The sequence below is a fragment of the Canis lupus genome, chromosome 30 (assembly GCF_011100685.1).
Source record: "Canis lupus familiaris isolate Mischka breed German Shepherd chromosome 30, alternate assembly UU_Cfam_GSD_1.0, whole genome shotgun sequence".
Taxonomy (NCBI): Eukaryota; Metazoa; Chordata; class Mammalia; order Carnivora; family Canidae; genus Canis; species Canis lupus.
In genome coordinates, this window is record NC_049251.1 from 9641164 (window position 1) to 9657328 (window position 16165).

Sequence of the window (16165 nt, forward strand, 5' to 3'; positions counted from 1 at the left end):
AGAAAATCAGAAAATTATAAAGAATAAGAGAAAATAAGCATTTATACAGAAAGGAAATGTAATACAGCTTAGCACTTAGCTAAGAAGTGAACAATAGGGATCCCTGGGTGGCGCAGCGGTTTGGCGCCTGCCTTTGGCCCAGGGTGCGATCCTGGAGACCCGGGATCGAATCCCACGTCGGGCTCCCAGTGCATGGAGCCTGCTTCTCCCTCTGCCTATGTCTCTGCCTCTCTCTCTCTCTCTCTGTGACTATCATAAATAAATAAAAATTAAAAAAAAAAAAAGAAGTGAACAATAGTCACCTAATCATACTCATGTAAATACTGAATTTTAATTTTTCCAAAATTTATGACATAACTATTTGGGGAAGATGGTCGGCAAAGCATGATGTGAAAAGTCTAAATCTCATTTGCCAAAAGGAACTCTGCTGATACTTTCTAAAAATGATAAATCAGAGTTGCGTGAGTGGCTCTATCAGTTGAGCCTCTGACTCTTGGTTTTCAGTTGGGTAATGATCTCAGGGTCCTGAAATCAAGGCTCACATCAGGCCCTGCACTCAGCATGGAGTCTTCTTGGGACTCTCCCTTGCTCTCCCTCGACCCTTCTCCACTGTGCTCTCACTGACTCTCAAATAAAGAAATCTTAAAAAAAAAAAAAAAAAAAAAGATAAAAGAGAGATGATGATGAAAGCCTAGACTCTCAGAAAATAATAATAATAAATTAAAAAGTAATAATATAAGGATATTATTTAGAAATATTGAGGTGAATACCAGAAGAAATTGCTAAAAGAATTAAAAGTGGGGACATCTGGGTGGCTCAGGTAGTTAAGCATCTGACTCTTGATTTCAGTTCAGGGTCGTGAGATCAAGCCCCAGGTCAGGCTCTGCACTGGGCACAGAGTCTGCTTAAGATTCCCTCCTTCTCCCTCTGCCCTGCCCCCAATCTCTCTCTCTAAATTAATTAATTAATTAAATCTTTAAAAAAATAATTAAAAGTGGCTGTCTCTGTAGATGTATTTGCAGGGCAAGAGACTGCTATTTGTCTATGTAACTTTCATATTGTTTGATTTTTTAAAAAACTTTGTTCATGGGTAAATGTAACAAAAATATACTTATCTCTTATAAGAACTTATCTCAAAAATTATATTGAGCTATTATGGTACTCTGCAATGCTAATGTCATGGATTCAAACCCTAGTGGACATAAGAATCGCCTGGGATGCTTCTTCAAACTGAAGAGTTCCAGACCCCTTCCAAAAATATTTGAATCCTTAGGTCTAGGATGAATCCTGGGAATCTGCATTTTAAATGGGCATCCCAGGTGATTGTGATGCAAGTCTTCCAAAGACCACACTTGGAGGAGCCTCTAATAGATGCAGGCCGGGAAGAGTCAGTGCCTGGAAAGAAGCACTATCCCCCTAGTGGGCAGGCTGCCAGGCCCAAGGGTCCACCTGCATCAGCCCTCAGCTCTCACATCCGAGTTGCCCATCGAAGTGTGGTGAGACTTTGAAAGTGCTGGGCTTTCTTGTGAATGTAATTCTGACACATATTTATCCTTCCCTCTCCGCCCACATTCTCTGCCCCAAAGGTCCTAAGTTTGTATCTGTGGTTGTCTGTCTGTTGCCACAGGGCCTACTCTAACAGGGGCTTGCATTTGAGGTCGATTTACCCACCCTCCACAGATTAGAGTCCCTGAATGGCCAGTCAAGGTCTTTGGGGGGGTTGGGGCAGGAACATCAGGAGAATGAAGGCTTCATTAACCTCAGACAATGGCTTGGAGCAGATTCCTTCTATGCATTCAGCAGCCTGTATAGGATTAGTGTATACAGCATGTTTCGAAGGCCCCATGCTATATCCCATTGGCCGCCAGTGTCAAAGGCATGAATGCCTTTTGCTGAGGCAGGGTAAGCCTCTCGGGAACTATATTTTTTCTTTTTAAAGAAAGAATCCCAGCAAGGCTGATGGAAGTACCCTAAAGGTCTACACGCCATTGTGGACTGTCCTGGGGCTGTCCCTGGCTCTCTCGCTCCCCTTGCTGGCTCCCTCTCTGACTGGCATGGTGTTGCCCCTTGACCGTGGGCTCAGGGGCCTCTAGCCAAAGCTGCTGACTCTGACCACGGCCTCTCTCTGGGCTGTGTTCATTTGCATCGCGCTGCTGAGGGTGGAGGAGCTATATAGGCTCCGGCCCATTCACGAGAGGATTAGGCCTGACTGAGGGCGCAGCGGGAGGGAGGCCGCAGTGAAGGCCCAGCTTCACTCCCCGAGCGGTCACCATGCCCTACCTGCTGCCAGGATTCTTCTGTGACCGCGTGATTCGGGAGAGGGACAGGAGAAATGGAGAGGGCACCGTCACACAGCCCCTCAAGTTTGAGGGGCAGGATTTTGTTGTTCTCCGACGACGGTGTCTAGCTCAGAAGTGCCTCTTTGAAGACCGTGTGTTTCCAGCAGGTGTTCAGGCCCTGGGCTCCCATGAGCTGAGCCAGAAAACCAAGATGAAGGCCATCACGTGGAAAAGGCCAAAGGTAGGGATGGGAGGGACGGGGCTTCTGGAGGCAGTGGTTGGGGACAGGAGGTCAAGTGGTTCAGAGCCTGAAGCCATGACCCGAGCAAGTGGTCTACCCCTTGTGCCCATGTGCCTCCAGGAGTACCTTTCTGCTTGCTCCTGAAAGGAGCTATTCTTTTCTATTCCTGAACTAGAGGTTATTATAACCCACTAGAGATCTCTGAGCTGTAAATATTTTTGAGAGAGCTAATGTGCTGGCTGGGATCCATAGTAAGATGGTAAAGCATAATTGATGATCAAGTCTACTTGGAAGGTGGTGAACAGTTAAGAAACAGGAGGCTGTGGGTGGCTGGAGACACCGTGTGAACCGTCCTCCTCAGGCTGGTTCATCAGGGACGTGCCGCTTCCATTTAAACAGAAAGGTCTGGGCCGACCAGCCAGACTTCTTGTGATGCAATGTGGTACATCCACATTTAGGATTGTGTGTTTTCTTGGAGAACTGACTCCTTTATAATTATGTGATGCGAATCTTTAATATTCTCTATTATGCAGTCTTCCTTGTCTGAAATTAGTACAACTACTCCAGCTTTCCTTTGATCAGTGTTAGCATAGTATATCCTCTAGCTACCCCAGCCTTTATGTTTAAAGTGAATTTCTTGTAGATGACATACAGTCGGGTCTCTTTTTTTATCTGAGCTCACAATCTCTATCTTTTAATTGGTATATTTAGACCGTTCACGTTTAAGTGATTAAGATATAGCTGGATTCCTATCTACTGTGTTTATAACTGTTTTCTATTTGTTGCCATTGTTCTTTGCTTCTCTTCTCTCCTCTTTTCTGCCTTTTCTAGTAATTTAATATTTTATATGATTCCATTTTATCTCCTTTCTTAAGTGTATCAATTATATTTACTTTAATGTTAATGGTTATGCTCCAGTTTCCAACATATGTTTACAACTAATCTAATTCCACTTTCAAATTACTATGCCATTATTTATGTAGTTTAAAACTTTATAATAGAAAATGCTCAGTAACTCCCTGCCTTCCCTTGATTCATTTCACCTGTGCATATGCTATCATTACTCAACACTTTGTTATTATTATTACCTTAAATAAAGTTTTCTTTTAGATTAATAAGAAAAATATGTTTTATTCTACCTTCATTTATTCCTTCTCTGATGCTCTTCTTTTCTTTATGTAGGTCCAGGTTTCTGACCTCTATCATTTTGCTTCTCCCTGAAGCACTTCTTTTAACATTTCTTGCAAGGCAAGTCTGTTGGCAATGAATTCTCTCTGGTTTTATTTGTCTGAGAAAGTCTTTCTTTCTCCTTCAGTTTTGAAAGACAACCGCTTGCATATAGAATTTGAGTTTTGTGGGTTTTTCTTTCATCATTTAAATATTTCAATCCAGGGGCACCCAGGTGGCTCAGTTGGGGTAAACATGCTATTCTTGATCTCAGCTCAGGTCTTTTTTTTTTTTTTTTTTTTTTTTTGAAGATTTTATTTATTTATTCATGAGAAGCAAAGAGAGAGGCAGAATAGGCAGAGGGAGAAGTAGGCTCCATGCAGGGAGCCCAATGCAGGACTCCAGGATCATGACCTGAGCCGAAGACAGACACTCACCCACTGAGCCACCCAGGAGCCCCTCAGCTTAGGTCTTGATCTCGGATCATGAATTCAAGCCCCAGAGTGGAGCCTACTTACTTACTTCCTTAATTATTTCAATCCAGTCTTTCCTGCTTGCATGGCTTCCAAAGAGAAGTTTGCTGTAATTATTTTCTTTGCTCCTCTATAGAAAAGGTATTTTTCCCCTCTTGGCTTCTTTCAAGATTTTTCTCTCTTTGGTTATCTGCAGTATGCATATGATAGGCCTAAGTGTAGTTTTGTGTTGTTGTATTCTTTTTTTCTTTTTTTAAGATTTATTTATTTATAATAGACATAGAGAGAGAGAGAGAGAGGCAGAGACACAGGAGGAGGGAGAAGCAGGCTCCATGCCGGGAGCCCGACGGGGGACTCGATCCCGGGACTCCAGGATCACGCCCTGGGCCAAAGGCAGGCGCCAAACCACTGAGCCACCCAGGGATCCCCTGTGTTGTTGTATTCTATTGGTACTTATGTGGTTTTATGTTCTTTGAGCTTCCTGGATCTGTGGTTTGGTATCTGTCATTAATTTTGGAAAGTTCTTTTTTTTTTTTTTTTAAGATTTTATTTATTTATTCATGAGCGACACAAAGAGAGGGAGAGACATAGGCAGAGGGAGGAGAAGCAGGCTCCATGCAGGAGCCCGATATGGGACTTGATCCGGGAACTCTGGGATCACATCCTGAGTCGAAGGCAGACGCTCAACCTCTGAGCCACCCAGGTGTCCCAATTTTTGAAAGTTCTTGGCCATTATTACTTCAACTATTTCTTCTGCTCTGCTGTCTATTTTCCTCTGGTATTCCAATTATGCATATGTTACACTTTTGAAATTACCCCACAGTTCTGGGATGTTCTGCTCTGGCATTTTGGTTTGAGGTTTTTTGTTTTTTGTTTTTTGTTTTTTTCATTATTTTTTCCCTTTGCATTTCACTTTGGGAAGTTCCTCTTGTCCGGCCTTCTGTCTCACTGCTTTTTCCCATTGTCTTTACCCAGTTTATGGATGGGCCTGTCAAATATATGTTATAGTGTTTTTATTCATGTCATTTTCTTTTGATTCTTTCTTAGTGTTTCCATCTCCCTGCTTATATTACCCATCTTTTCTTGCACATTATATCCTTTTTCCATTAGACTCCTTGATGCATTCATCATAGTTATTAATATTCCTGACTGATAATTTTGACAACTGTGTCATATCTGAACCTAGTTGTGATGCTTGCTTGCTTTCCAGACTTTTTTTTATTTTTTATTTTTTATTTTGCCTTTTGGGTTCCTTTGTAATTTTTTGCTGAAAGCCAGACATGTTGTTTTGGGTAATGAGAACGCAGATGGATAAGCCTTTGGCATGAGGATTTATGTTAGGCTCACTAGGAGTTGTGCGGTGTTTAATGCTGCCTATAGCCAGATATCAGAGGCTTCAAATTCCTCTGGTATTTTTGTTTTGCCCCTCTCCCCACCCTCCTCTTGCCTTTGGGCTTTCCTAAATATTCCCCCTAAGTGTTTGTACCTTGAAGCTCTTTAGCTGTAAGTGGCTGTTATAACACTGAAGCCCTGTTGACAGAGTGTTAAGGTGGGAAGGGAAGCATTCCATAATCTCATGATTTAATCTTTGTCTTTAATGGGCCTATGTAACCTTTATACACATTTCCCTATTGGTATAGCATTTTTTTCCCTTCTTAGGTGAGAAAGGAAGGCTGGAGGGGGTTTGAGAGGGTATAACGACCTTCTCCCAACTTAGTTAAGACTCTAGAAAAGCTTTTCTAGAGGTGGATCTTTCTTAGATCTTCACCATGAGAATTTGGTGGGATATTTGGAGGTAAAAACCATGAAAGTATGGGTGGGGGAGGATTGTCCCAAACCTTTGGCCTCCAGAAGTTTCTTATCCTCATGCTAGTCTACACTCAACCTCTAGAAATTCATCAAAATTACAGGTAAGTGTGATCACACCACTTCATGGCTTCAGCAGCTTCTGCTCTAGATAAGTACATCTCAGCTGTAACTTTCTAGTTTCACTTGTGTCCATATTTCAGGGTGGTAGATTGCCCTGCAACCTCAGTTCTCTGATGGGTCTGAGCAAAGACACTGATTTTCAATTTGTTCAGCTTTTTCTTGTGGTAAGGACAAGTGTGATGACTTTCAAGCTCTTTACATGTTGGAACTGAACCAGAGGTCCTCCACAGATATCTAAGTTAACCCATCCTTTTTTTTTTAATAAAGATTTTATTTATTTATTCATGAGAGACACAGAGAGAGAGGCAGAGACATAGGCAGAGGGAGAAGCAGGCTCCCTTTGGGGAGCCCGATGCGGGACTCAGTCCCAGGATCATGGGATCACAACCTGAGCCAAAGGCAGATGCTCAACCACTGAGCCACTGAGACGTCCCTTAGCCCACCCTTTTAAGTGTATGTTTTTGTTTATTTTATAATTCGCAGTATATGTTAAGAGAATCAAGATACACATATATAATTTAAAACCAATAAGAATACTTACATAGTGTTGCCTGTTCAAAGTATTTTACTGATGGAGGTAAACAATAAAATAAAAGTTTGGAGTCACTATACAAACCACAGTACCTAGGAACTGAGGAAATGGTCATCTGTTGCTCATTGCTAGGACTCCTTCATTGACAGATCCAGTCTCCAGGCTAAATTATAACCAAAGGCAGAGCTAGAAATCTTAGATCCCCAAGCTAAAATGACAGAGCTGGGACCATTTACCCTTTGTTCATATCAGGCAACATAAATAGGCCTCAAACACTCTAGAGGATATTTACACAGTATTTTTAAGTAAGAAGAGAGGGAGAAGTAGGTGGTAAGGAGGGGGTAACTAGGCAAATCAGAGCTTGTTTATTTAACCTTCATCAAGCTTGGTAACTGACCTCACCAAACAGATATCTTTTGTGAGGACAGTCTCTAGGCTGTGGGTTTCCTGGAGGACAGGCAGGGATGGTTTCCCATTTTTATTGTACTCTAAATTCCCCCAGCCCTGTACATACTTGGGGGCTCAATTAATGTTTGGTGAAAGTAGCTGAGGTGGTGTTAAGGGTAAATGTGGTATATTGGGGAATATGCTACTGTAAAAAATGTAACTCCATTCCAATATCTAGACCTCCAAACAGATGGATAAGATATCAGAATAGTTGCTTCTGCCTTTCCAAGTAGCCAGCCCTGGAATTGGTGGGCAATGGGAGGATGAAGAGTGTTTCGCAACGTGTAGTCCCAAGGAGAGGAAGCTATACCTGTAACAACTAAAAAATGTAGCTAAAAGTCTGGTATTTGAGTCACTATATAATATTATAATATATTCCTTATAATAGGGACAGAACATCCACTAGTCAAGAGTCTCAGATGACAAGAAACAGAGACCCAACTCAAACTAGCTTAAACCAAAAAAAAAAAAAAAAAAAAAAAAAAGCCCATATAATTTGAATGTTCAAGGGTGATGTTGGATTTAGACACACCTAAATCCAGCCCTCAAACTACATCATCAAGCCATAGTCCCTAATAGTATGTATCTATAGATTTATCTGTCATCTGTTTATCTGTCATCACCTCCTTCTTCTGCCCCCCATCCCCATCTGTTTCCTCTGAGTTGGCTTTATAACCAAGCAGCTAACTTTGCAAGCTGCCACTGGTAGCTTCAGGCTAACATTCTACCAGTTTAGCAACTATAGCAGAATAATGTACAGTTGACCCTTGTTTAAACTACATGGGTCCACTTATAAATGGATTTTTAAAATATAAATCCAGTATAGCACTCTAAATGTATTTTCTCTCCCTGATGATCTTCTTAATAATATTTTCTTCCTTCTAGCTTATGTTATTGTAAGAACATAGTATAGAATACATATAACATACAAAATATGTGTTAATCAACTGTTTAGGTTATAGGTAAGGCTTCCTGGCAATTAAGCATTTACAGTAAGCTACTGTAATTAAGCTTTTAGTTAACAGTAGGCTACTGGTAATTAAGCTTTTAGGGAATCAAAAGTTATATGTGGATTTTTTTTAAAATTTGGATTCCACTTTTTTTTTTTTTTAAGGTTTTATTTATTCATGAGAGACACATGCACACACATTGAGAGGCAGAGACACAGGCAGAGGGAGAAGCAGGCTCCATGCAGGGAGCCCAACATGGGACGTGATCCCGGGTCTCCAGAATCAGGCCCTGGGCTGAAGGCGGCGCTAAACCGCTGAGCCACCTGAGCCCCCCGGAGTGCCCTATATGTGGATTTTTTATTGTGCAGAGGTAGATGTCTCCAATCCCAGTGTAGATCAAGGGTCAACGATATTTTTTATCTCAATAGTTACAATGAAAGCCGCTGTCTCATTGGCACACATTTGGTCATGTGCCCATCCCTGAGCCCCTACTATATGTCTAGAGGTGGGTGAAAGGGGAAGCTCGCCAGAAGGACGTGCACTGACAGTGCAGTTGTTCTCCAGTGAAAAGGTGAGGTATAATCCTAGGAGAAGTGGGTATTCTCCAAGGACACAAAATACTGGGGACACCAAGAAACATGTCCGCTATACCTTACGTGGCTTCTTTTTAAGAAGAAGTCTTGGGGTGTCTGGGTGGCTCAATCGGTTAAGCATCTGCCTTCAGCTCAGGTCACGATCCCAGGGTCCTGGGATCCAGCCCCCAGTGTGTGGGGCTCCCTGCTCAGTGGGGAGTCTGCTTGTCCCTCTCTCACTGCCCCTGCCTACCCCCACAGCTTGTGTTCACATGCTCATGTGCACGCATGTGCTTTCTCAAATAAATATTTTTTTTTAAAAGAGGAAGAAGTCTTGCCTGGAATAATAAGTTTTACCTTTTCTTCATGGGAAAAATCACCATCTGGGGGTACTTGGTAGGCTCAGTTGGTAAGGCATATATGACTCTTGATCTTGGGGTCATGGGCTGAATCTCCATATTGAGTGAGGAGCCTAATTTAAAAATAATAATAAAACCTTTAAAAACAACCCACAACAACACAATCTGAATGTTGATGTTCTCTTTATTACCAGATTGTTAATGCTTCTAGTTTGGGAGGGGGCTTTTTTTGGTGGGGGGTTGTTTATTTGTTTTTATTTTATTTTACTTTATTTTTATTTTTTTATTTTTATTTATTCATGATAGACATAGAGAGAGAGAGAGGCAGAGACATAGGCAGAGGGAGAAGCAGGCTCCATGCTAGGAGCCCAACGCGGGACTCGATCCTGGGTATCCAGGATCGCACCCTGGGCCTCCAGGATCGCACCCTGGGCCAAAGGCGGCGCCAAACCACTGAGCCACCCAGGGATCCCCTGTTTGTTTTTAATGCCAAGTAATAGGAAATATTTTCTTAGACAAAAAGTAAACCATGAGTTATATTTATATATCCAATTCAATTCTAACATTACAGGGTTGTTACTTAAATTATTTGATTTTACAATCTTACATATTTTCTTTTATGGTAAAAAACACACCTTGGTACTTAATGGCATTAATATAAGTTCTTATTTATCATATAACATATATGTAAAAGTTTTGAAATAATAACATTATTATTATTTCTTACGATTCATATTTCCTTATGGTTTGGGTTTTCAACTTTAAGCTATACCCCAAAAGAAATAAAAGTCAAAATGTTATATATTAAGTCACTTGAAATAATTCTTTTTATGTGTGTAGTCATGCCACCAACTTAATACACAATCAGGCTTCAATTGTTTTCAGCTTCAATTTGTTTTCAGCTTTTACAGGCTGCTTTTTAAAATTGTCTTTCCTTTAATTTTGGCTTTTTAAAAATTTTTTTAAAGATTTATTTATTTATTTATGATAGACATAGGGGGGGGGGGGTGGGGGAGAGGCAGAGGGAGAAGTAGGCTCCATGCAAGGAACCTGATGCAGGACTCGATCCCGGGACTCCAGGATCGCGCCCTGGGCCAAAGGCAGGCGCTAAACTGCCTGGGAGCCACCCAGGGATCCCCTAAAAACAATTTTTTTAAGTGGGGCTCCATGCTCAACATGGATGGGCCTTGAACTCACAACCCTGCGATCAAGAGTAGCATACTCTATGTACTGAGCCAGTCAGGCACCACTTGGTTTTTAATTATGTACAAATTTACTTGGTTCCTAAATCACACCTATTTTCAGTTATATTCAGGTTTCTTTCTTCCATCTCTTTTCCCGCCACCTTATTCTCTCCTTTCCCCGAGAGGTAATAACCTTTTTAAGAATTCTTGTTTTAAGAATCCTTCTGTTGCATGAAGAATTTCAGACAGGAGGTGCCTGTAGTGTGGTCTAAGCAAGACATTCTACCAAGTAGGAGGGAGAGATACTGAGTTGTGATGGGGGCCGGTGTGGGGAGAGAGAGACAGAAGCACACACAAAGGAGTGGTAGAGAGAGAGAGAGGGTTGTGTCACAGGGATAGCAAGGCTTCTTCAAGCTCTGAAGAATGGTGCTAAAATCAAAACAAAGGATCTACAGTTATTTCAAAATTGTATTAAGTTAAAAAACAAAGAAAAAAAAAAAAAAAGCCTAAGACCTAGAAAGGAAAACAAGAGCACCCTCTATTGGCCTCTGTTGGGCTGCACAGAAACTGTGGTAGCTGATTGAACTGCTGGAGCCAGTGGTATTGGATTAGACGGAGTAAGGAAATATGTCGTCGGGGCACCTTGATCTCAGGTCTTGATCTCAGGGTGGTGAGTTCAAGCTCTACACAGGGCTCCAGGCTGGGAGTGAAGACCATTAAAAAAAACAAAACAAAAAAAAAACAAAAACCGCTCAGTGGTTGAGCGTCTGCCTTTGGCTTAGGTTGTGATCCCAGGATCAAGTGATCAAGTGCTGCATTGGGTTCTCTGTGGGGAGTCTGCTTCTCCCTCGGCCTGTGTCCCTGCCTCTCTCTGTGTGTCTCTCATGAATAAGTAAATGAAATCTTTAAAAAAAAAAAAAGTACCCTCAGCCTGCAAAACCCACACCAAATTTACTCTCTGCTTTTCCCAGCTCTCAAGTCCTACAGACCCTGGGATATATACTGACTCTAAATATCTGTAGTTACCACATCTTGGCAAGAAAGATCTTTATTTTCCTTCCTACACCTATTTTCCTGGCATAGAAAGAAAAAAAATAACTATGTTTTCTGTTGTCCCTTGTCAAATCTGTGACAGTAATGACACTGCCCTAGCTCTTGAGGTATATCCTTACTCAGTGTGTCAGTGTGCAGGAACAGTGTAGAACAACAGGAAAAGAAGCCATGTTTCTGGCTTCTACCGCTTACTCTCTGTGTGTCCTTGGGCAAGTTCCTTAACCTCTCTGAGCCATGGTTTCCTAATCTGAAAAATAAAAATGATAGTATGCAATTCATGGGCTGTTTCTAGAAGCTTGACTGAGTAGTGTATACAACACTCCTGATATGGGATGTCAATACAACATTACATTATGAGCCTCAATAAACTATAGCTCTTACTTCTGTCATTACTTCCTTTCTGTTTACAGGAAATTTGTGAGAATCCCCGATTTATCATTGGTGGTGCCAACAGAACTGATATCTGTCAAGGAGATCTAGGTAGGCGAGTCCCCTGGGGTCGTATCCAGCCAAACAATCAAGGGGTGATTAAAAGGTGTGGTCCCTTTATAAGAAGTAAAGGGACAATAATCTGTTTTTGCTTTTAATGAATTTTTGGGAGGAGGTTCTTATAACATGACTTCATGCTCATGTATCTTTGTGCTGGTGATGGCTTCATTTAATTTCTGTTTCTCCTACATCTCTCATTAGTTCTTTGTCTCATGTCACGAGAGATATGGGTCATTTCACAGCATCTTCCCTAGAGTCTCCAGGACACTTGTACACCACACTCTGCAAGATAAAAACCCTGCTTTTAACGGCACACATTCCAAGCTCTGAAACTCTGCATACCAAGCCTGTCCCTTGAATGTATATTGACTCTATATGCCCACGAAAAGTGCACTTGTAGCTCAAAGTGTTGTTTAAAGCACCGCAGCATAGCTCCATATGTCTTTCAACAGACATGACTTAAAACTTGAGAGAAAAGAGCACCTGGACCAAATGAAATGAATCTGGCTTATTTGGCCCCAGAAAGAGAATCTGAGGAGGTTTTTGATAGCTGTGCCTCTGTACTCAGGGAAAGGCTGCCTGCAGAGCCCCCGGCAAGCTAATAATCTGGACCTTCTAACAGATAGTGTTTCAAAGGAAAGGCTTGCTTCTTCCGGGAGGACAGGGTGAGGAGAAGGGCTGCTGTCAGCCCTGCAGCTCCCCTCTGGGGTCTCAAGGAGACCATCACATCCACACAGCAAACCAAAGGCCTTGCAGAACTTAACCCATCCTCCTTAGGGGGCAGATCTATGTGACCAGGCATGTCTCTCGGGCATCCTCTCTCTCTCTCTCTTTCTCCCTCTCTCTCTCTTTCTCTCTCCCTCTCTCTCTCACACACACACAGCAAAATGGCTACATACCATACTCTACCAGAAATGAAATTCAAGGAATAAGAAAATATCCCCATCTCATTCCATTGTGAGTAATGTCTAAGCACCCCTATAAACTGGTTGCAGGCAGCTGCCTAACTGGCTTTCCTTCCAATATAAATGGGCTTGGCCCATGGCTCTCAGATGCTCAAGCTCCACTGAGGGGGCAATGCACTCACCTTGCCAAGGTACCAGCAGAGCAGATTTCATAGAGGTGTCAGGAAGAAGGACCCAATTTGGACGGACTGCTCCATCTTTCTTGAGGACCAAAAAGGAAGTGAGCTTATATTACAGATAGAGGAATTGCCTATGGCCTTCAGGAAAACCAGTCAGAAGGGATTAAGTAGCCTGATCGAACTGTCAAGGGACTACCAGCGAATTGCTCCAGGTTGACACCTCTGTAAAGTCAGATCTGGAAGTGGGACAGTGACCGCTCAGTGAACTCGTTGTGCAGACAAGAAGAGTCAGCTGGGACTGGATCTTTTCTTCCCTGGAAGTAATCTACGCCATGTACTTGCCTGCAGGTGACTGCTGGTTTCTTGCAGCCATTGCCTGCCTGACCCTGAACGAGCGCCTGCTTTTCCGAGTTATACCCCATGATCAGAGTTTCACCGAAAACTATGCGGGGATCTTCCACTTCCAGGTGAGATAACTGGAGTGTAGTTAAAAGGGCCAGCTGCTGTCTACCCACCACCGGTCTCTTGGTCTGGACTTCCCAGCAGCTTCAGGAAAGGTTCCACCCACCCTCCCAGCCTTGACCCCTTAAGGCCTGAGGCCTGTTAGGAAGCGGTTGTTTATCTCTGCCCCCTAAGCCTGTCCCCCTGACCCCCGCCCCTTCGCCCCTTCCGCTATGCCCCGGAAAGACATCCTGTTTGCTGGCCTGAATGGATCTATTTTTGCCTCTCCAGCTGGCTGGCTGCTGTGTTATTACTCACAGCCCTTCTCAAGTAGGTCCCTGAGATATTAGCACTGCAAATTCCAAGGGTCCTCTAGTTCATAAAGGAAACACCCTGCGTAACTATGGCACCTTTTCTAGGCCCTGGAAGGAAAGTCTGGTCAACCCAGAGACCCGGCTTCTGGTTCCGCCCATAGGTGACTCTTTTGTTTCCAGAATCAATTAAACCATTGGAAATTTTGATCCAAATTGTCCTGTCAGAGAGCCAAATCCTGGTGCTGGCTCAGAACTGAAGTGAGTTCTACATGTGGGGATCTCGCAGATGCTGGGGTTCTGAGGCATCAATCTGTTTCTAGCCCTGGAAGCTCCTAATGTCCTGGAATTGACCCAAACCTTGACTTGACTCACCTGCTGATCTTGAACCTCAGGACTGAAGGCCTCAGAATAGGTCTTCTGTTCTGGTTCAGATTCAGTCCTGCTGCCCTCTGAGCATGGATAAGGCAGCCAGGTCTTCATTTTTGTTTCTTTCCTGAGCCATCAAGCTGCTACTTTCCCCTCTGATGTTTAAAGGGTCTTGTGCCTATAGGGATAGATAGATAGATAGATAGATAGATAGATAAATCAGATAGATTTTCACCCTCTTTTCAATAAGAGAGAAAAATGTCATTAGAAAGAAATTAAACCATATTTGGCCTTCTTCAGTTAAAACTGATTTGTTCAAAAGAGAACAACATCCAGGGGCACCTGGGTGCCTTAGTTGGTTAAGCATCTGACTCTTTGTTTCAGCTCAGGTCATGATTGTAGCAGGGTCATGGGATGGAGCCCCCACATTGGGCTATGTGCTCAGCATGGAGTCTGCTTCAGATTCTCTCCCACTCCCTCCAGCTTGTGTTCTATCTTAAATAAATAAATAATTTCGTATAAAAATAAATATAAGAACAAGATCCAGAACTGAAATTATTAGACAATGCTCCTGTTACAGCCAGAGTATATTATGGGGGCACTTCCCTCTTCCCTGTCAATCTTTCTTCTTCAGCAGGAATTTCTACTTTGTCATCAAGAAATTTTTAAATCAATACATCACCTTCACCTAGACCAGTAGTTCTCAACTCTGGCTGCACATTAGAATCAGCTAAAACACCTAAAATACAATACGTAGAGCCCACTCCAGACCTTCTGAGCAGGAGACTGAAAATCTCAAGTCCTCAGGTATGCATGGAGCATGTACCATGCCCAGGACTGCGTTGGACTGTGTGGAAGAGATAAAGCGGTCTGTAACTCACTTTCTGCCCCCAAGGAACTCACAGTCCAACTAGAGAAAGATACACCCCAAACCTAAAAAAGTATGAATAAGCGCCAAGGTGCAGAATATCAGAAATGGACTGCCTTGGGGTCAAAGAGACTTCTAAGGAATATAGAGTAGGGACACATTTCTTAAAGGTAATCTGATGATGTGACTCTGTCCCTGATGTTTCTGTGCAGTTCTGGCGCTATGGAGATTGGGTGGATGTGGTTATTGATGACTGCCTGCCAACTTACAACAATCAATTGGTTTTCACCAAATCCAACCACCGCAATGAATTCTGGAGTGCTCTGCTGGAGAAAGCTTATGCTAAGTAAGGCAACACTTTAGGATGTGAGGGAAGGCAAAAGGTGGTGGACTACAAAATCCAGCTGAACTCTTGTTACAAGAAAAGGCATTTTTGTGTGCATGCATGTATGCATGTGTGCCTGTGCACATGCATGTATGTGTGTGTGTGTGTGTTCAACTGACCCAAAGTTGGAGAGGATTGGGTCCAGGCAACGAAGGCTTTAATTAAAACACTATATCTAAAAAATAAATAAATAAATAAATAAAAAATAAAACACTATATCTAAGGGTAGAATGAAGACATGTTTAGAAAATCTTTGGATTTAGCTTATCATAGTGAGCACTTTAATTCTGCCTTCAGAATTAAAGGTTGGTATTGCAAGTCTTGGATCCGAGCATTGTATCTCTGAAGCTCACATCCCAGGGTCTTGCTTGACTCAACCTCATGATCTTGCAGTATATTAATAAAATCATGTTATCTCTCAACTTGGAAGCTGCACCACAGCTACTAATAATGGCTTTAATGGAACCCTTCCTTATGGTTTAGGGTATGGTGGGAAGAGAACTATCAGGAAGTGGGAAGAGCTAGGTTCCAGTCCCAGCACTTCTGGATCTCTGGGACCTTGGGTAAGCCACTTAGCCTCTGGAGCTCAGTTTTTCCAATGTGAAGAAAGGGAACCATAGTATCTATCCCATTAGTTGTTGGGGAATTAGATAAGAAAACATCACAGGACTTAAGAGTAAAGTTTTGGTGTCGTGGCACCTGGGTCATGTTTCCAGGCACCCTGTGACGTTGGATTGGTTTTCATTCTCTCTCCAAGGCTCCATGGTTCCTATGAGGCTCTGAAAGGTGGGAACACTACGGAGGCCATGGAGGACTTCACAGGAGGGGTGACAGAGTTTTTTGAGATCAAGGATGCTCCCAGAGACATGTACAAGATCATGAAGAAAGCCATCGAGAGAGGCTCCCTCATGGGCTGTTCCATTGATGTAAGTCCAGGGTATGGGATGCAGGGGAGGGAGCAGCCAGCTATCAGGAAGCCACTCACATGATGAAAAGCACCGTAGGGCTTTTCCTCTAGGACAGGGTGGATAT

General features: G+C 42.7%; 1 protein-coding gene and 1 long non-coding RNA gene across 7 annotated transcripts in view; one reads left to right on the forward strand and one right to left on the reverse strand.

The window, feature by feature from the left end:
- Nucleotides 1-16165, forward strand: part of CAPN3 (calpain 3) — a 55332-nt gene that overhangs the window by 17821 nt on the left and 21346 nt on the right. For all 6 annotated transcript variants that reach the window (XM_038580164.1, XM_038580165.1, XM_038580161.1 and 3 more), the window contains exons 2-5: nt 11597-11666; nt 13108-13226; nt 14961-15094; nt 15891-16059. In XM_038580164.1, coding sequence (XP_038436092.1) covers nt 11597-11666; nt 13108-13226; nt 14961-15094; nt 15891-16059 — 492 coding nt within the window. The remainder of the gene's footprint in view (nt 1-11596; nt 11667-13107; nt 13227-14960; nt 15095-15890; nt 16060-16165) is intronic.
- Nucleotides 11757-13250, reverse strand: LOC119866878. The gene is made up of 2 exons (XR_005381538.1): nt 12763-13250; nt 11757-11957 (listed from the first exon to the last, which is right to left on the reverse strand). It is a non-coding gene; the product is annotated as an uncharacterized LOC119866878 (long non-coding RNA).